The sequence below is a fragment of the Gossypium hirsutum genome, chromosome D12, assembly GCF_007990345.1.
Source record: "Gossypium hirsutum isolate 1008001.06 chromosome D12, Gossypium_hirsutum_v2.1, whole genome shotgun sequence".
Classification (NCBI taxonomy): domain Eukaryota; kingdom Viridiplantae; phylum Streptophyta; class Magnoliopsida; order Malvales; family Malvaceae; genus Gossypium; species Gossypium hirsutum.
This window is the reverse complement of record NC_053448.1, coordinates 62470490-62491880: the sequence shown is the minus strand read 5'-3', so window position 1 is coordinate 62491880 and position 21391 is coordinate 62470490. Positions and strand designations below refer to the sequence as shown.

At 34.4% G+C, this 21391-nt stretch overlaps 3 protein-coding genes across 5 annotated transcripts; 2 read left to right on the top strand and 1 right to left on the bottom strand.

Annotated features, from left to right (window-relative positions):
• The first annotated feature begins 282 nt into the window (after positions 1–282).
• On the top strand, positions 283–9531 carry LOC107941458 (uncharacterized). 3 transcript variants are annotated; one of them, XM_041107771.1, is made up of 11 exons: positions 303–888; positions 1725–2209; positions 4033–4229; positions 4780–4950; positions 5594–5602; positions 5798–6112; positions 6758–6916; positions 6994–7143; positions 7610–7801; positions 7884–7928; positions 8112–9531. In XM_041107771.1, the coding sequence occupies exons 1-11, from the start codon at positions 474–476 to the stop codon at positions 9223–9225; spliced, it is 3252 nt and encodes a 1083-aa protein (XP_040963705.1). In that variant the 5' UTR covers positions 303–473; the 3' UTR covers positions 9226–9531. The 3 variants fall into 3 exon arrangements, with proteins under 3 accessions (XP_016730511.1, XP_040963705.1, XP_040963706.1); XM_041107772.1 differs by lacking the exon at positions 303–888 and having other exon boundaries at positions 1731–2027; positions 2108–2209; XM_016875022.2 differs by lacking the exon at positions 5594–5602 and having other exon boundaries at positions 283–888.
• A 557-nt stretch (positions 9532–10088) lies between these two features.
• On the bottom strand, positions 10089–12477 carry LOC107941463 (guanine nucleotide-binding protein subunit beta-like protein). The gene is made up of 2 exons (XM_016875028.2): positions 11373–12477; positions 10089–10378 (listed from the first exon to the last, which is right to left on the bottom strand). Exons 1-2 carry the CDS (start codon positions 12249–12251, stop codon positions 10277–10279), a joined length of 981 nt encoding a protein of 326 aa, XP_016730517.1. The 5' UTR covers positions 12252–12477; the 3' UTR covers positions 10089–10276.
• Positions 12478–15857: 3380 nt separating this feature from the next.
• On the top strand, positions 15858–20453 carry LOC107941461 (E3 ubiquitin-protein ligase ORTHRUS 2). Its single transcript, XM_041107774.1, has 9 exons — positions 15858–16506; positions 17132–17664; positions 17933–18058; positions 18320–18419; positions 18506–18567; positions 18656–18758; positions 19010–19154; positions 19617–19831; positions 19967–20453. Exons 1-9 carry the CDS (start codon positions 16060–16062, stop codon positions 20231–20233), a joined length of 1998 nt encoding a protein of 665 aa, XP_040963708.1. The 5' UTR covers positions 15858–16059; the 3' UTR covers positions 20234–20453.
• The last annotated feature ends 938 nt before the right edge of the window (positions 20454–21391 follow it).

The window sequence follows — 21391 nt, the reverse complement described above, 5'->3', positions numbered from 1 at the left end:
ATTAATATTAAAAAAAATTGATAATTTTAATAAGAATCAAGCACATATATGATCTAAAAAATAGATGGGCTGACATAAAAGACTATACTTTGAGAATTCAATTAAAATGTTTTATAGTTTAGGGTCAAATTTAAATTTGAATCATAACATGGGACGTCTAGTAGAATTAACCCAATAATTTATGTTTTCTTCCTCATTGGATATAAAAATAAAGCCCAACCCATGGGCCCATATTTTTCTCTAACCCAAAAATATTAATGGATCTCTCATTTTCGCCCTAGCAGAGACCCATGAACCGTTGTATGTATTCTTTTGTTCGAATCGGAAGCAGAAACCACCGCTTGTTTGTTTATTTCCATGTTGCTGCTCTCTCTTTAAACTTCTTTAGCATTCCCCTGCAAGCTTCACTGTAATTCCACCTAAACCTTTTGTAGATTTTTTTAGCATTCTCGCTCAACAAACAAGCCAGAGCAATGTCACTAAAAGACGAATACGACACCGTGAACGATGAAGAAGAAGAGGTAGATGACGTTGAACTCTCCGGCAATGAAAACGGCGTCGGTTTTGACGAGGACATGGAGGCTCTAAAGAAAGCCTGTTTGCGCACCGGAACTGACCTTAACGGCCTCGATATCGTATCCGTCGACAACGAACGGCCTTCCACTTTGACCGCCGCCTCGCCCGCGTCCGCGGATTCGGGGAGCGAAGATGATCTGGAGATTTTCCGGAGTATACGGAATCGATTGGCGCTTTCCGAGGATGTTTATGAGCCTCTTTCTTTGAAGCCTCTCTGCACTCTTCCTCCAATTTCTTCGGATGAGGATGCTGAAGATGATTTCGAGACTCTTCGTATTATTCAGAAGCGGTTTTTGGCTTATTCTACCGATTGTAAGTCTCTATCCTCCTTGAAACTACGGTTCTACAGTGTAGTGAGTTGAAGTTCTAATGAATTCTGTTTAATTCGATAATGGATTTTTGTGTTTTGTTATATAAATTTTCATTATTTCATTTTTAGTTCGAATTTTAAATCTGAAACCATGATGTTATCATCTCAAGTTCTGAATTTCGGCCTTGCTACTGTTTTTCGGTTCAAAATACTGTTATGTTTGGTCTCTGCTTAGTGTTATTTATTGTGTTCTAATCGTTGCTATGGTTATTGATGGAATGCTTTTTTTTTTAATATATAAAACATCGCATGTTTGATAAAGAAGATGTTTGAAGGATGAATTTAGAAGTATTATTAATAAAATACGGATAAAGAAGTTCAAATTTTGGTTGCATATGTAACTTGGTAGAAGTGTATAAGTGAAAACTATACCAAAAATTTTCTTTCCATTTTTCTCTTTTAGGTTCAAAATTTTAAAATTCTTGGAGATCTCATGGAAGTTTGTTTTCACTCTTTTTGTTGAATGCCATCCGTATGTGTTAAAGGCAATGGTTGAATTCATCATATTACCGGTGATGAGTATCTTTTTTGATAATATTTGTTTGTCAATACTATTTAAATCTAATATAGACCTTAAGTTTTTATTATTTAACTCTAATTCAGGACTTAAGCTTTTGTTAGCTGTTCCTAAGATATTGTTTATGTTGATATCAATCTCCTCTGCTTCTTCTCAGTTTCTGTCTGTAGTCCATACATTTATGTTAAAACATGAACAATTACCTATAGTTGCTACTCATTTATGCCCCTGGTTTATGTTTCTCTTAAATATATTGATCAGGCACCTGGAAAAACAGCAGAGAGGATAACATGGAGAAAACAGATCCCATTTATATGACTAGAACACCCTTAAAAGATGCAACAGGCAATGATATATGTGAAAAATTTCAAGATTATGTGCAGAATGGCAATATTTCCCATGTTTCAAGTGACAATGCAGAGATGCAGCCTCTAAGTTTAGTTCAGTGTGACCAGTCTGATGTCAACGTGTTATCAACATACAAGTCCTCAAGATTTCCAAAGTCTGCACAACTTCTCTTTGATGCAATTAAAAAGAACAGGTCTTATCAGATGTTTCTTCGAAGTAAGTTGGCTCACATTGAAGTTAAAATTGAGGAGAACAAGAAATTGAAGGAACGTGTTAAAATTCTTAGAGACTTTCAGGTTTCTTGCAAAAAATTAACAGGCCGAGCATTATCAGCAAAGAAGGATCCTCGTATACAATTAATTTCAGCCAGGAAGTTGAGGACTTTCGAGGATCCCGAGGTAACCATTTTTTTCTTTGACTTTTGATGATTCTAATTATTCTCATATAACTTATATATGTGTGTATTTAATTTTTGGAATGAACTGTAAAGGTTATTAAATGCTCTTCATGTTTATGGTTTGGATATCGAAAGTGCCTATTCCTTGAAGAAGGTTTGCAAGATTGTGATAAGAAACATTGTCAAAGTGTGGTACGAAATAGATGAACAAACTTAACTTGACACATGGTTATGGTGTCAGTTACATAGTGATGTGGGAGTAGATTTTGCTTAGCAAATTATTGTGTCATTTAATGCTTTTTACTGCTACAACAGTAACATAGAACTTTCTCTATTAAGTTGGGTTGGCTACATAGATGATATTTCTACATTTTGTCAGTTTAATTCATATCTTCAATGAGCTGGAGAAGAAAGGGTTTTTTCTCTCTAATTACCATCATCTCTCTCCTTTGGTCATCAATCATCCCCTTGATATGGATTTCCTATATCCTAGTTAAATCTCTTTTAGGAGCACCTGTACCATACTCTTTACTTGTCTAAACTCTCTTAAAGCATGTTTCTTGTATTTTTTGCCGTGAATTTTTTGATGTCCAGCTTTCTCTTATGAACTCATCTCAATGTTCATCTCTGCCTTGATCATCTTATGCATATTTGAGATATCATTGCTCATATTTGGTGTCTTAAAACATATCTAGTCTTGTGCTCTTATTTTTGCCTTTTATATCTTTCTCATGCTAGCATATATTTATCTGATAAATTCTTCTAATTAGTGGCTTGTGAACCTGTTATACTTTCGAAATTTTAGTACGGTACATTCTGCACTTCAAAACATTTTCTGCGGATAACATTATTTTAAGTTTCAACTTCCAATGTGTTCACTAACTAGATCTTGTTGAGTTAGCTTTCCCAATAATTTATTTGCACTTATCTAGGCGTGCATCTAGGCACGCTAGTAAGAAATGAATAATATCAAATTCTCTAGTTCTCAATATTTGAGCATTCAACAATAAACATGACACTGTAAGGAAATAATGTATATTGGCCAACAGGAAAAGGATAAAAATTTGCATGTTTGTTGGATAAATCAGACCCCTTTTTAGAGTTTTTAAGCTTATTTACTTGCATATATAAACTCAATTACAAAATACACATGTATACATATTGTGCCGTACATCCTAAGCTGAGCACTTTTATAGTGCCTTGCACATCAAGCAATATAAGGATTCTAGCACTTAAATGTGTTTCTTACCCTTGACAACACTGCACATATCAAAATATATGCCAGTGATTTTCTTCAGTGATGTCTTTGAGTTTCTTACGTTTTGATATGGTAAAGCTAAAATGTTGGCACTATATTCTTGTACCGTTTAATAGATATTCAAAGACCTGAAACAGTATCATTTTTCCTCATTCTCACTAACCAGCCATAATGTTAATCCATCTTTCTGTTTGGGTTTTATGAGCCTAATGTCAGTTATCGATTTAATTGTTTCTCTTTGGCACAGTATTAAATATCCTTTATGAAAGTTATATTATTCTTTCGACTTCATTCTCTCAAAGGTAATCTAATAACTGACGTTATAGGACAGATAGAGAAAATGTTTATGGAGGACAGTAGTTTGTGCGGTATAGTTATAGATACATATTCTTTATATTTATGTTTGTTTTATCAGGTGCATCTGTGTCTTGTAGCCTTAATCATTACAAGTGAAGGCCTAATAATTGTTTTTACTTCTATGTATGACTGCAAACGTGTCAAATTTATTGTAGATTGATTTTTAGGGTGCCATTTGCTGATGAGTATGACATATTTTGCTGCTGCAGATTAATGATAAGCGAGTAACTGCTGATTATGGTCCTCTAGAGAACTCTAGTGTAGCCAGTTACAGAATGGCTTTAATAGATTTTCCACTTAAGCTTGAGCGGAAAAATTGGTCCAGAGAAGAAAGAGAAAATCTTGAAAAGGGAATAAGGCAACAATTTCAAGAGAGGGCACTTCAAGTTTCTGTGGGTTGGTTGAGGTATGTTTTCCTAATAGTTATATTATTTGTTTTTGCTCAATATCTAAATCATTTGTTTTGTGTTTGAAGTCAGGTCTTAAATTGATATGGCTTGCAACTCACAAGTTGTGAATCAAATGAAGATAAAGTTATGATTGGTTAACTGATATAATATGGATGGAAGACATCTAATTTCCCACTGCATGTTCCCTGCAAATTTCTTTTGATATGTCACTGTAGTTTGGGCTGCATACTGGATATATTAAATTTTATGCACTGCTCAAACCTATTCAAGAGTATCTGGTGTAGCATGTCAGATAACAAAGTTTTGGGGGCTGTTCAGCTCATCTTTATAATATTGTTTTCTTATTTTTGAACTTCTAAATATTCATTTAAGTGCTGAAATATAGAAAACAATTTGAAAATGGAAGTAAGCAAGAGCTGCTTTTCTTATCCTCTTCACATACTTCTGGGATATCACTAGATTTAGAAAGATATGTTTCTCTCTCTTTTGACTTTGTTGTTCATTTGGAATATTTGTGCATTATACTCATGCACTTTATCTTGCCAGTACTTCAGATGGGTCACCTCAAGATGGAAATAATTTGGATGGCATCATTGCAACAGTAAAAGATCTTGAAATCACCCCAGAGAGGATTAGGGAATTTCTTCCTAAAGTGGATTGGAACCAGTTAGCATCCTTTTATGTTAAGGGTCGTTGTGGGGCAGAATGTGAAACTCGGTAAGCATCTCCTGCATGGTTATCTTTTCTATACACACAGGCACATATATATTTAAAAGAATATAAGGCATTCCTTGCATTGAAAATTGCACTTTACCATTCATTTTTTGTGTTTTTTCCTCCTTTGTCTTAACTTATTTTTTATGCTTCTTGTTACCAAATTTTTGTTTACCAACTTTCGCTCTCCCATCTGTTTTATTATGGGGTTAGGATATACATAAAACATACTTGAATTGATTGTGGGACACAAAGCCTATCTGTTTCCACCATTGAATGAATTTCTTACATCCTGCCCCCATGCTATCCTTGGACTTTTAGTTAGAAATAGATCTTGATTCTCTAAGGCTTGTTCTAATGAACCTAGCTTCATAGATGTCCATGATGCTGACCATCACAGATGCGGTTACAGTTATTGTTTTTTTTATTTCAAAAAAAAAAATTTATACTAACACGTGTTGTACTTCCTAGATTTGTGTTATTTGTTTGTCAATCTGTGTAGTGCTTAACTAGTTTTTCATATTCACCAATTTTCTCTGAAGCATGTGTCCTTCAATGAGGCAAGCTTATCAGATGTCCATGACGATGACAATCACAGATGTGTTTACCATTGTTGGATTTGAATAAAAGTGCAAGATTTGTGCAGGTCATACAGGTGGGACTCCTACATGAGATGTGCTTTACTCAACAGTGGTATTTACTGTTTAATGCATCTGTGATGATTGTCATCACAGTTATCTGTGATGCTCTCATTTCTCATGCCCTTCAGACCAGAACCATTATGTAGGCATTATCTTTTTCTTCTTTTTTTTTATGATTTTATCTTTATATTCTTCTTTCACTCCTGCAGCTGGCTGAATCATGAAGATCCCCTCATCAATCGCAATCCGTGGACTGCTGAAGAAGATAAGAATCTTTTGCTTATTGTTCAAGAAATGGGGATTGATAACTGGTTTGATATTGCGGTATCATTGGGGTCAAACAGGACTCCATTTCAATGCCTGGCACGGTATCAGAGGAGTTTGAATCCATGCATACTGAAAAGGGAATGGACTGAAGAGGAGGATGATCAACTTCGCATTGCTGTTGAGGTTTTTGGTGAAAGTGATTGGCAATCTGTGGCTTCTACATTGAAAGGACGGACTGGCACTCAATGCTCTAATAGGTCAGTTAACCGCTTCGATTTTTTTTATTGTATATAATCATGTCATACATTTCCAGCTAATGACATAAAAGTTGTTCTAGTGAATGAATTGAGTAAGAAATGTGTAAGTCAAATTATTTGCTCCGTGCTTTAAAATTTATTTATTCGTCTATTATAAACATGATGTATTCTAACATAAGTCACCTTCTATAAGTTTATTTAATCATTCCTTTTAAAATGTAATCAAAATCATTATATATGATCCAAAGAATTGCAAATCTTGATTATATAGATATAAATTTTGATACATCGACATTTTAAGAGTCTTAATATAATCAACGCCAATTATCATTTTGTATGTCTCCCTTTTTGCATAATCCTTTTGTTACAAGGGCATTTTGCATTGAATTTTTTCTTGCCTTCCGAGTATTCTATATATTTCATTGTCGATGACATTGACTATATGCTTTCATGTTGCCATTGGTATCTTGAACTGAAATTTCTGCTAAAGTAACTCCATGCTCCACCTAATTCCATGGAGGGCCCTTTGTTGCCCTATCTACTGCATGTTAGGAATGCATGCTATACAGTCATCATATAGGAGTTACATGGCAGATCTTGCTTATCATCCTTTTCTTATACTAGTGAGAGTCTTTTAATATGCAGATGGAAAAAATCACTTCATCCGACCAGGCAGAGAGTTGGGAGATGGACGCGTGATGAAGATAAACGCTTGAAAGTGGCTGTGTTGCTTTTTGGCCCTAAAAATTGGAGAAAAATAGCTGAGGTTGTTCCTGGTCGAACTCAAGTGCAATGTAGAGAAAGGTATGTAATCGAAATCTTGAAGTCAACTAACATGGCATTAATTAAATGGAATTGTTAATCTTTCACTCTATTGCCAGGTGGGTCAATTCCTTAGATCCAGCTTTGAATGTAGGCATTTGGACTGAAGAAGAAGACTCAAGACTGGAAGCCGCCATTGAAGAACATGGATATTGCTGGTCAAAGGTTGCCACATGCGTGGCTTCACGAACTGATAACCAGTGTTGGAGGTATGATAAAGGTTTTAGCTATTGGGTTTAGGGTGTAATGAGCTTTAGATAAAGTGACATTGGAGAAGAGCTGAAGCTCGAGTTGATTATGAAACTCAAGCTTTCAGTTTACATTAAGTTTGTTTGAACTTAACTCAGTCTTTGACTTAGAATAATTAATATCTAGCTACTTGAGTTTAAATCGATTAGGTTTGATTGCCATAAAGCTAAAATATTGCTGAACATTGAGTTTGAGCATGAGCGCAAGTTTGATCATGAGGTTATCTTTATATTTGCACGTTAAAAGGAAAAGAATACATAAAAATAAACTCCTATAGAATGTGAGCAGATTTGACTCATTTATATTCCTAGTTAAGCTAAAGCATCTAATCGTGCATTATTTTTCCTTATGTTGGTTATATGCCAATACCGTGTTTGTTTTGTCTTTCTAAACAACCTTTTAATTGCACCTTTGTCTTTTTAATAGGAGGTGGAAAACGTTGCATCCTGAAGAAGTGCCTTTGCTTCAAGAAGCTAGGAAAATACGTAAAGCCGCTCTTATATCGAATTTTGTAGATCGGGAATCTGAGCGTCCTGCCCTTGGCCCCAATGATTTTAATATTCAATTACCAATGATAACTGCAACTTCTGAACCAAGTAAAGAAAAAGGGAAACGAAGGTAAAACAACCAAGCTATCTCATTCTCATTTTGTTTCTCTCTCTTCTTTTTCCTTTTAACTTGTATTTTTTGTTGTATGCAGACGAAGAAGGCCAGAATCCGAGAAGGAAAATGCTGCAGCTTTAAGGTGAGATTTTTTACATCCAATTTCGTAGCCAATTTCGTAGCTCCTTATTCAACAGAATGATGAAGTCCCTATATTTTCATTTAGCCTATCATTGCTATTTCAGTTCTTGTATATTCATGCGACCTATGATTTTCCCCTTGCTAATTGCTAGAGATCTCTTATTCCTTTGCCCTCGTGCTACAGGCTTTCCCCAGAAAAGAGGAGCCACAAGAGTTGTAGAAAAGGAGCTCAGACTACTACTGGACGAAACCCACCTTTGGAGAATAACAATTGTACTGAACCAGCAGAAGATGTTACCTTTCAAAAGAAAAGAAAGAGAGAACCACCTTCAGGAAATAATAATCATACCAAACCAGCACAACATGTTTCCATTCAAAAGAAAAGAAAACAACCACCTTCTGGACATGTTAATTGCAGTGACAGAAAGCAGGATGGTGCAGTTCAGACGTATAAAATAAAACAACAGTCAGGGAGTAGTAAATTCGTCAAATCAGTGCAGGATAATTGCTCATCTCACCTACTTTCGGCATTATGTATGACTGGTAATCATGAGGCTGAATCATTTGGTAGCAGTCTTACTGTAAAGAGGAGAAAGAATCACAAAGCATCACCTAAACAGTTTTCCAAGAGGAGTATGTGCACAGAATCACATGAAGAACAGTATTCTATCTGTTCCGAGATTTCCGTGTTTTCAGGAGGTGATGATGGTGCTGAAGTGATGCAAAACAGCGGTGTAGAATCTGAAATTCTCGGTGCGGATGATACTTCTAGGAAAGCTAAACCTCGATCGAAGAGGAAAACTTGCATGAACTCATTGACCTCTCAAGGTTCGAGGACCATCGTAGCTGAACACTTCAAGAACCTTTCAGCAGCTAAAAATACGAAAAAGAACAGAACTAAGCAGCAGCAAAGCAAGAGCAGAAAGAGCAACAAGCCATCTGGAGATGAAAATGGTCAAACAGAAGGGGATCATCAGACTCTTGCTTGCTTTCTTCGTAATAAATTGAAGAAGGGAGGATGTGAAATTGTTGATAATGCTTGTTTATCGGAAGGAATGGATGAACGTAGCAAGATAGATCAAACCCATTTCAGTTTGCAACATTGTGATGGCGAGAATGGCACAAACATTGAGATAGTTGATGTAGTAAAGAAGACCGTCACTCCCCGTGACATTGTGAGAGAACTGACCAAGATCAATAAGGAAGACATCACCCTCGCGTGTTTGCGCAAGCGATTAAAGAAGAAGAGGTGTGTAACCATTGCACAAAGCAGCAACCATGGAGACATGTCCGAATAAAAGCAGTGAAGAGGTTGGAAATAAGTCATAAGGGAATCAAAATCCCTATTACCTTTCATTTTATTATTATGATTTTTTTAGAAGATGGAAGTTTTAGGCACAATGATTTATTCAACCTGGGCCTGGCTTCGAAAATTTTGTTTATAAATTATGTTTTAGGTAAAAAAAAATGTTTCATTGGGTAGAGAGGAAATTTTATATCGGAATATACTGCATTATAGGATTATAGTTTTGGTCTCCTTTTCTGTAGTTGTAAAAAGATTATTTTTATTCCTTTTAAGGGGTGCACTGCTCAATCGTAAGCTATGTCCTCCATCACGATGTCGAATAAAACTATCCATGGAATCGTGCGCCATGTGAAACGTAGACCGTCACCATTCTTAACCGACTCAGGTTAAGCTCCACCTTGGAACCTTGTGGGGTTAAGAGTGAAGCAACCCGAGGTTGGTGCATCTCATTGGGCATGGAGAGGCATTGGGAACCCCAATTTCTTTCTTCAGAGCCGTTTCTTTTGCTCCCCCCTACCCCGGAATAGCGCTTTGCTTCCGGTTCTTTAGAATAATCAACTGACTTATCCCTTCAGGAAGCAAAATTAAAGTTGTCCGAAGACGAGCAAGGTAAACCAAGCATTCTCAAAACCCCATGGACTCCTAACACAAACCACCTTTATGCTACTTTTACCATGTATTACTTAGTTTTTACTTATCGACATATATGGGAGCAAGGTAACAAAAATTGCGATGATTTTCTGAATACTCTAGTGAGATTTAATTCGGTCTCAAAAACTGCGGCACACATTTTATAGAGGGGAACAACTCACGTAAATAAGTAAAATATCTTCTAATGTAACAACCAAACCAAAATAACATAAGAGCATAGGGCTCAATGAAAACCTCCAAACAAAATGAAAACAATCCTTACAACATTTTAAACAAAATCTTTAAAAGGGTTTGAAAATGCTAAGAGAAGCAACTAAAAGTATCACTACATGTTCCTTCATACTATATGATTACTCATTGGAAGGCACAACATGCATGCATGAATGTTGGTCTTAGTATCGACCAATTCCCCAAACTCTGATTACACCATCTGTATAACCACTAAATAAGGTGCTTCCATCTGCACTCCAGTTCAAGCTTGTGCAGTATATCACCTGCAAATTCCACACACAATAATGGCATTCTTTTAATTGTATGATTAACATTTGTTTGCATTATAATAAATATAATTCCATCACTCTCCTGACAAATGACAAAGCTAATCGCTGAATTGAGAGAGCCACTCAAAACAGTAATCAGTACAACAAATAAACCAATATAAACTTGATTAAGACAACTAACAGGGATTAAAATGACGCAGATTTCAGAGCACAACCTACTCTGGGGTATCATAAAGACAAGTTAAGAACCCCAGCATTTGGCCCATTAGCTAAGGGTGTTCACCCCATACCCAAGCCGAGGGCTCATGTCACAGTAATTGTCAGATAGTAGTGTGTGCATGGCAGCAATTTGCACCTATCAGTGGTGTGTGAGTTGTACCAAAAAATGATAAGTTCAAAGCTTTGAGGCTTACAGCAATAGCATGTGTGGAAACAATAAACTTTACTTAGCAAGATTGTGCTAACAAATGCAGCTTTCATATGAAACATGGACATGCCTAATTACCAAATAACTTCCATTCCACAAACAATACAATTTCTGGAAACAGAATAAGATTCTGGAAAATATAGATGATTTTTGGAAGTAAAAATCAATCAACAAAAAAGGGTAACTACAATTAAAATGCCAGTCTTAATTCATTCAAGGTAAATGGTATTTCACCAAGCAGCTAATAATATATTGTACAGCAAGTTTTAGGATAAATATTCATAGTAAAGCTACATTGCTACTAAAGTTTTATGATAAATGGTAATTACCAAGCAGCTAAATTCTATAATCTAAATCTTTATAGGTCAAAATACAAAAGCTAATCGGATCATTAGGATGCAATTGAAATAATAAATAATCATAGTAAAGCTACATTGCCACTAAAGTATTACACAAACTATTTACATTGAAATAAACAAAAACAGATTAGCTAGCAAACAAATATAAGCAAATTAAAGGACTTCGAAGAAGTAGTAGTAATAATAATAAAGGATATTATACCTTCTTCTTGTTTGCATTGTCGGTGACATCAGATTTCTCAGCCTCAGCTTTGAGATCAACCTTCAAGTCTTCCACAATACTCTTACTTTCCAGATCCCAGATCTTGATGCTCTGCTCAGTGGCAGCACAAAGCCAGTACCTGTTGGGGCTAAAGCAAAGCGAATGAATAACAGAACCAGCATCAAGACTGTAAAGCTTCTTTCCTTCAGCCAAATCCCACAACAAAATAACACCATCTTTTCCGCCACTAGCACACAATGAACCATCAGGTGAAACCGCAACAGTGTTCACATAACCGGAGTGACCGGCCAGTGTGTTGCGAATCTTACAGTTAGTCAAGTTCCAAACCTTCACGGTCTTATCCCAAGAAGCTGAAACAATGGTAGGCTGGAGAGTATTTGGGCTGAAACGAACACAGCTGACCCAATCGGTATGAGCATCACCATCTTGGATCGTGTATTTGCACTCTCCAAGGGTGTTCCAGAGCTTAATGCTTCGATCACGAGAAGCCGAAACGATCTGACGGTTATCAATTGAAAAAGCAACGGAGAGCACGTCTTTGGTGTGGCCGACGAAACGACGAGCGGATGTTCCGGCGTTCAAATCCCAAAGACGAAGCTCACCGTCCCAGGAACCGGAGAGAGCGAACTGGGAGTCAGAAGAGAGAACAACGTCTTGAACAAAGTGCGAATGGCCGGTGAGACGGCGGCGAGCGACACCGTAGGTCTTTTCGTCTTTGGTCAAGTGCCAAAGGATGATGGACTTGTCGCGAGAGGAAGTGACGATCATATCGGAGTTGTCGATGGGAGTGGCGATGGCTGTGACCATGTCAGTGTGGGCTCGCATGGTGCCGCGGAGAACTAATCCCTCGAAAGCCATTTTCGTCGGCGTTTGACGGGCGGCGGCGGCGGCGGCGGTTTAGGGTTTCAGAGGGAAGAAAATGAAGGGCTAAGAAGTGCCTGAGAACCGATTAAGAGAGAGTATAAGAAGTATATATAGTACCGGTCTATAGGGAATTAGGGTTTTGCAAGTTGGAACTTAGTTAGAAAGTTGTGAAATTCTTTAGTTATTCCCTGTAAATTTTATTTTTTCTAAGTAAACTACCCACTCAATCACTCAAGTATTAGTGTTTGATGTTTATATTTTTATTAATTTAATCCTCATTTTTAAATTTTTAATAAATTTAACCTTAGCTTGCAACTTAAACTCAATCTAAAGTCTTAAATTAGTTTAGAGGTAGATTTGTTAAATTTAGCTTCTTTTATTAATTGCTTTTGGGTCTTCAAAGTTTCATCCACGTTTAATTTGGTCCCCTAAGTCAATTTGTTAATTTTGATTTATATAATTTGATTGTTGAAAGGGATAAATGAAAAATATATATAAATAAATGTTGAAGGTGTAATTTGATGTATGAATTTTGATTGCATGCATTTATACACATAAAACTCAGATTATAATTCAAATATATATAAAACTTTGACTGTGAATCAATTGTACACATTAAAAAAATACATCAATTTATATTTATTTTTATATTAGAGTAAATGTTCATGTACAATATCGCACGTTACATTAAAAATATTCTAAAACAATATGTGACATATGTACACAAAAAATTGTACAAAATCAAAATTTATGTATAACATTACACACTATATCAAAATTCATGTGTAGTTTATTTTAAATTTCTCCCTCATTGGAAGGGTTAACCTAGTAAACATGTTGTTCTCGCCTTATTTTCTATCAATAAGGAGTAGGGTTTTTTTTTTATGAACGTTTGTCAAATTATCTCTACTTTAAGGATCGTTCAAATCAATCATCTTATTATTAAATGAATAAATTTAATCACGGCATTGGTAAAAAAACAAAATAAACCTATAGAATTTTGTCGTTTGATATATATACATATATATATGTATGCTTTTTTTTCATTCGTGGTTCAATAAAAAAGCATTTTACAAAAATCATAAAAAAAAACTCTATAAATATCAACTTTGTTAAAAAAATAAATATTTTTTATTTGTAAATGTTAACTATATTAAATTGTAGACTAAATTTATTCATTTAATTATATATGGACTATTTTGAATCAGTTTTTATAATAAAATGACCTACTATTTTTCATTTGTGGTTGGGTTCGATTGCCAAATTGGGTTTGAGTAAGGTCCATTTGGTATTAGTACCAGGATAGTTGCTTAGGCATGGTCCAATTTTGAAGGATGAGATTCAATTTTTATCCAAATCTATTAATATTTGTAAATTATTAACCTATTCAAATAAATACATATATTTAAAAACATTATTATTTTATTTATCATTCAGTAATTATATATATCTTTTACTACATATATTTTATTTTATTAAATTTCTAAATATTTACAATACTGTATATTTATTTCATATAATATAAATGATATAATATAAAGGAAAAAAATATTATAAACTTGAAGATGGGTTTAATCAAATTGGATCGAGGCTTTGAATTTTAGAATCTAAATTTTACACATATTTTAAAAGGCCTAATTTATTTGTCTAAACTCATTTTATAATCTTAATGTTTTTGTTCAATTTCCCTCAAATTTGGAATAACCTCCTAACTAGAAAACATATCTCGACTTTTAAAAATTCTAATTATTGTTTTTGTGTGAAATTTATATTAAAGAATGATTTTTTTCTATATTTATTGGTACTTAATAGTTACCTTAAATTTCAATTAAATTTAAAGTTGAAATAAAATTTTGAATAAGGATAAGCTCTCCCAACATTGTTTTATCTTTCTACAAAATTCGATTTTGAAACTTTTTTTAAAACACATTAAATTCCTTAGTATTTTATGTGAATAGTTTAAAAAAGTGGTTATATTAGAATTATTGAAAAATGCTTAGAAATATCACACATTTAAAATATATGTATAAATTGTTATTGTTTATTTACTTTAAATTTTATTTTTTAGAAATGTTTATGAAAAAATATCTAGAAATTTTATCAAATAATACCTACAAGTCATAAAGCATTATTGAACAATTTTGAAAACTAAACAAACCAAATTGAACTGAATTGGGTTTGAGTTCAATTCTTGTATGATATTGACATTATATATAGTTGTTCAAGTTTAGTCAAACTCAATTTATGAATTTTAAATTTATACTAACTCATTCGTATTTATAAATAGCCAATTCAATCATGTTTAAACACGTTGCATATTCTAATTCCTATAACATATATTATTTTTAGCTAATATTTAGTTTTTATTAAAAATTTAAATATAAACCCTATATTTATTTTTCATGTAATATAAGATTGAGAAATAACATTATAAAATTAAAAAAAGATAAAATGAGGTTTAATTCTCTTTTATTAAATCCGAAACTTGACTTTTATTTTAAATTTTTAAATATAATATTTTTATTCAAACCTTCAAAATTGACTTAAGATCACCGATTTATTAGACTTATACATGAGTCGATAGATTCAATTGACCCAAATTTAAACTAGGACATTGAATTAGTCTTAATTCAATTTAAATAAAAAATTTAATTACAAAATAGGTAAAAGTTAACATTAACATAAATACATATTTTTATATTTAAACAATAAAACAAACTAATGGGTCGGACCAAAAAAATTCTACATTTAAATATATATTTTTTAAATAAGATCAAGGACTGGCTGAACCCGAACCATTAATAGCTCTATAGCTATGTCCTTAAACAGTTATAAATTACATTATTATTATTATTTATTTTTTAATTTATTGTGATCTATTACTTTACCAACAACTATATAAGCTACCCCCATAGAATGGCCGAATTTAAAATGGTGGGTGGTTGTTTTCGTGTCACTAAAGTAACGCCCTTTATTATTATTATATCTCAAGAAACACAAATTAGAACGGTGAGTATTTCATCATAGAAGTCAGATCAGATGTTAAGGGTTTATTCTATCTTAATCAGTGATTGAGCGTTCGATTCTCGCTCTAGGTATAGAATAACTTTCAAATTTGTAACTAGCATTTATCTTATTATTGGACCTATAAAACGTGAAGAATTAATTATTGAGCTCGTTCTGATAAATACATTAAAAATAAAAAAATGGTGAGTGTTTGAGTAAATATATCAATAAGAAATTAAAATTGAAAGTGTTATTTATTAAATTATTTTATATAAATTTTACTTTTTCTTATATCACATTTATCTAATTATTTTTTTCTTCAATAAAGGCAAAGTCAAAAGGGTAGAACCTTCATAATTATATATTTATCATCAATTCCAAAGCAGTCCCTCCCTCTGGTCCCATACAATAAGCAGTTGGATGGTTATTGATATTTTTTTCCAAATCAAAATTAAATGAATTATTAAAATATTAAAATGGTTTATTTGTATTTTTGTATGTAGATTATTGAAATTATAAAGCTTTGTTTTATCAGAATCTAAATAGTAATTTTCAAAATTAAAATGGCAGAAACTTAAAAAAATGAATCAAGCAAGGTCAATATCGTCAATTACAAATTTTCTGTTCCCCTCCTTTTTTTGAAATTCAAATTATTTTTCAATATATGTAAAATATTTCTTTCATCCTTTTCTTCCCAATCTCCATCTCTCTTTTTATTTTTGGTTTCTCTCGAAAGTCCCATCACCAAATCCAACGTCTCTTAACGTGCGCATCAACATTTCATTGCTTGTTACCAATGGCGCACGATAGCGTCCAGCTTCCATGCGACGGAGATGGCGCCTGCATGCGCTGCAAGGTCACCCCTCTGGCGGAGGAAACCCTGACTTGTAGCACGTGCGCGACTCCTTGGCACGTGGCTTGCTTGGCTTCTCCTCCCGAAACCCTAGCTTCTACACTGCAATGGCAGTGCCCCGACTGTTCCGGAGATCCTCTTCCTTCTGCTGCGGGCGCCTTAGATGGGACCTCTAGCGAGTTATTCGCGGCGATAAGGGCAATAGAGTCGGATGAATCGTTGACGGAGAAGGAGAAGGCGAGGAAGAGGCAGGAGCTGGTGAGCGGGAGAGTTGAAGAAGATGGGGATAAAGAAAAGAAAGGGAAAGAGAAAGAGAGTTCATTTTTGGACGTTCTTGATGGAAGCTTAAACTGTTCGTTTTGCATGCTGTTACCTGACAGACCTGTTACGGTTCGTTTTTTTCTTTTGTTTTCCCCCCAATGTTATTCTCAGAAATGTTAAGCTCTGTTGAGTTCATCATCATTTAACGTCCTAGCCCTTTCCCCCCTAGATGGTGCTTTAAATTTAAGCTGTGTTATTTTGATCAAATGCATTTATAAAAATCAATTGGTAAAAAGTTAGATACAAATACGAATGATATTTAACGTAAATATATTTGAAGAAAGGAACAAATAAATGAAAAAAAATTATATAGCATGAATCTTATATTGTAGCTTCAGAGTATTTTTCTTTTCTGTTCAAAATGATTCACTTCATGAAACCGAATTACTTGTGAACTTAATTATAGTATGCAGCTTTAAAAGGCCATCTAGTTTGCAATTATAAGTGATGCTATTCTTTTGAGTTACATTTCGTATTATGTTTTGGCTATTTAGTTTCAACTAGTTTGTTAATGTTTATAATCAAAAGCGGTTGTTATGTCATTGGAGTCAGATATTTGTTTTCATCTTCAACGTTGTAAAGAGTTTTAATTTACTTCTGATTTCTTGGCCCTTAATTCCCTTAAGGATGAATAGTTACATTACATGTTTATGCATATAAAATGTTGATATATGTGTAATTCATGTTGCTACAGACACCTTGCGGCCACAATTTCTGCCTTAAATGCTTCCAGAAATGGATAGGGCAAGGGAAGCGTACTTGTGCAAAATGTCGCTCAATAATTCCCCCCAAAATGGCAAGTCAGCCTCGTATTAATTCTACACTTGTATCTGTTATAAGAATGGCAAAGCTATCGAAATCAAATGTAGCTGCAGGGCCTATGAAAGTTTACCATTTTGTACAAAATCAAGACCGGCCTGACAAGGCTTTCACTACAGAGAGAGCACAAAAACCTGGAAAAGCTAATGCTGCTAGTGGGAAGATATTTGTGACTGTACCACCTGATCATTTTGGACCAATCACAGCTGAAAATGATCCAGCTAGAAATCAGGGTGTGCTTGTTGGTGAATGTTGGGAAGACAGATTGGAATGCCGGCAATGGGGTGCTCACCTTCCACATGTTGCAGGCATTGCTGGTCAGTCGAACTATGGTGCTCAATCTGTAGCTCTCTCAGGAGGTTATGAGGATGACGAGGATCATGGGGAGTGGTTTCTCTACACAGGAAGGTTTGTTTCAAAGGGTTATACATATTAGTAGCATGCTATCCCATCTTTTTCATTGTACATGTTTGTAAAATGAAAGTGCATTGATGACTGTTTAGTCCAGCGGATGTTAATGATTTGTTACTTTTTAATACTTTATTTATTCAAGAACAGTCAGTTACAGAGTGTCAATATTATTATCTTTTTCCTGGTTAGCTGAAGAAGTTTATCTATTGACGTTTATTCATGTGGCCATTTGACAATTGTTTATATCTCTGGGTGTTGATGGCAGTGGAGGTAGAGATCTTAGTGGAAATAAGCGGACAAACAAGGAACAGTCATTTGATCAAAAATTTGAGAAGATGAATGAGGCTTTGCGAGTAAGCTGCAAAATGGGCTATCCTGTCCGAGTTGTAAGGCAATTCTCATTACATGGAGCTTAACTCTCTTTGTTTCTATAATTGGTTGTCAATATGTGTGCAAAGGGCAATTGAAGCTTCAATAATAGGTTAACATTATAGTTTTAAGGTTCCAACGGCTATGGGTTTTTTTGTCTTGGTTGTGCCAAGTCAATCCATGTTAGATATTTGCTTCTTGAGTCAACAGTCTTATCATAGAGACCTACTCCAATGAAGCTATTTTTACTTACTAAAAACTTTTGTTTTATCTTGATGTGTAGGTCTCACAAAGAAAAACGTTCTTCATATGCCCCAGAGAAAGGTGTGAGATATGATGGAATTTACAGAATTGAAAAATGTTGGAGAAAAGTTGGAATACAGGTATCATATATCTATCAGACACATCAAAGTTGCTTTCTACTCAGATCTTTATAGATTAGTTTATTGATAGGATATTCTTTCATCAGGGATTTAAAGTTTGCCGATATTTGTTTGTGAGATGCGACAATGAGCCAGCCCCTTGGACAAGGTTTCTGCCTTTCATATATATATTTGTGGGCTCCTGCTCTCCTCTCTTCTTTAGCTCCACTAAGCTTTCTTGAACATTAATAATGTAGTGATGATCATGGAGATCTACCTAGGCCCTTACCAGCCATTCCCGAGTTGAAGAAGGCAACTGACGTATTTGAGAGAAAGGAAAGTCCATCATGGGACTTTGATGTAAGAGATGCAGTTTCTACTGAGATTTCTTTATTTTCTTTTTCTTTTCTAATAAGGTTTCATCTGCTAAATAGAATTCAATTTGATGACAAACATTGTTGTGAGTATTTTGTGTTGGAGAATTCATTTTATCATTTATAACTAGTGGAGTTAAATAGTGAAACACCTCCCTTTTAGAGGTTGGTCTTTGATATCACACCTACAGTCTGATTCCTCTTCCCACGTGCTTGTGTGATTCTTAATTCAATTAGGAAGAGGACAATCGCTGGAGATGGAAAAAACCACCGCCTCCTAGCAAAAAGCCAGTGAATGCGGCTGATCTCGAAGAAAGGAAAAGGGCAAGGAAAGCTATAAGGCAAGCACATACTACAACTGTAAGAGAAAGACTACTCAAAGGTTGTTCTCTTTTTCCTTCCATAACTATTTGTGTTGGGTTACTCTGTCCCTGCTCTATACCTGATCAAATTAGTCCCTCTACTATTAAAAAGAATCCAACAAGGCTTAATTGGAAAAAAGTTAACATTTTACCATTTAACAGAGTTAATATTTTTAAAGTTTTGATTCTTCTGTAGTAGATTTTTTTTTGTTTGTAATTTAACTACAATTGAAAAAAATAATTTTAAAGTTATTTTTTATACAGTAAATGTTAACCATGTTACAATTTAAACTTATTTGATTTTTTTAATAGTATAGGGACTAAATTGTTCTATAGAATAATAGAGGGAATAATTTAATCTAGTCCCTATGATACAGCGACCTCCCTGGTACTTTAACTGTAAATAAAATATATGCTTGATACGTATTTATTCATCTCTCCCGAAAGCTTTCTTACTGATTTGTGGTATGCTTTATGTGCAGAGTTTAGTTGTCTAATCTGTCGGCAAGTTATGAATCTTCCAGTTACAACTCCTTGTGCCCACAACTTCTGCAAATCTTGTTTTGAAGCTGCATTTTCTGGTAAGACTGCTATTAGAGAGAGAAGCAAAGGTGGCCGGACACTTAGATCACAAAAAAATGTGCTCCATTGTCCTTCTTGCCCAACCGATATCTCTGATTTTCTTCAAAACCTTCAGGTGTGCCATGTTATTTGCAGAAATGTTTTGCTTTCAGAAAAAAAGTTGCTTGAAAAATAGATTATAAGGTTACTTGCTGGACAATTCTACTATCTTCAGTTGGTTGTAGCTAAGTTTACCGAACTAATGTGTTAGGTCAACCGAGAACTAATGGGTGTGATAGAGTCACTGAAGCAAAAGAGTGAGGAGAATCAGGACGCTGTTGAAGAGTTGAGTGAGGAACAGGTGGACGAGTCAGAGGAAAATGCAGACATAGGTTCTGGCGACAGTGAAACTGCCCAGAAAACCAAGAACCCTGATCCGAAAGATGACTTGCAGAATCCTCCTCCCGATTCTGATCAGAAAAGAACTAGCAAGAGGATGAAAGTGGATACGACTCAAGTAGTAGCTGACTGTGAATGACACTCTGTCACATACCTTCCAGGTGCAATCGTCTGACGTTGAACTTGAATGACCTGTTTTGTTTTTCTGGGTTTACTTTTCATTTTGTGCTGAAAATTGTATCAGTTTTCAGTTTTATGCTTGTGGATCAATTCCACAGTTCTTTTATTGGTGCAGAACAATTCAATTTAGATCATTGAAGCTTTCTATGGATCATGAAAAAAATTCCCTTCTTTTGGTATTTTTGATGTGGTAATCAAGTTTGTTTGAATTGGGCTGGAATAGCCGGTCAGGTTGATTGAATTTGGAATCAGCCGCAATATCAGTTCGGAGAAGAGTATTGAATCGATCGATTTGAGAATCAATACGTACTGGTTGAATTGAATTTTTAATATTAATTTATTTAAACAAATTGGTTAAACCAGCTTTACTGACAAATCGATAGTTTGTCAGTTTGAACATCGGTACATGTCAACTGTCTTATTATCCTAAAATTGCCAGTTGAACAGAAAGAATGGTACATGCAGGTTAAGAATGATGACATTATTCAATATTGTTTGTGGAGTTGTTTTCTTCGTTACTGGTCGACAGATAAGAATTCACTTGTAGAATGTGAAAAAAAAAAAAAGCCATTCGAAGTTTGACAATTGTCTTAACTGTATTTGTATCTTGTGTATCTTAGTGGAATAAAAAATTCAACAAGTGAGTTCAGGATAATGTCATTTGTACTTTTGAGTGTAATAAAATAAAAATAATTATTTTATAAATAGTGAAAATTTTTAATTTTAGAAGTGACGTTGAGATTTTAATAAATATTAACCGATGTGATAAAAGGCATTGAATTCATTAAAATTTATATGTATAATAACTATAATTATGATAATAAATTATTAAAATATTAATTATGCAATTTGTTTTTACAAATGCCGAGTTCATCTTTCTGACAAATTTAAATGCACTTGGGCATTATTCGATCCAACTCCATGTCTAGTCAAATCAACCAATCTTTTATCCAATCAGGTAAAATGATTTTCTGTGTTGCGCGTGCACCACTCTAATGCTGGCCCCTCTTCCCTTTCAATCAATGAATACATGGGATCGCTAGCCCATTCAAACCACCCTCAAATGCCTAATTTTCTCTCAATGCTGAATTCTCATCTTTTCCAAGTTCGTTCTCTG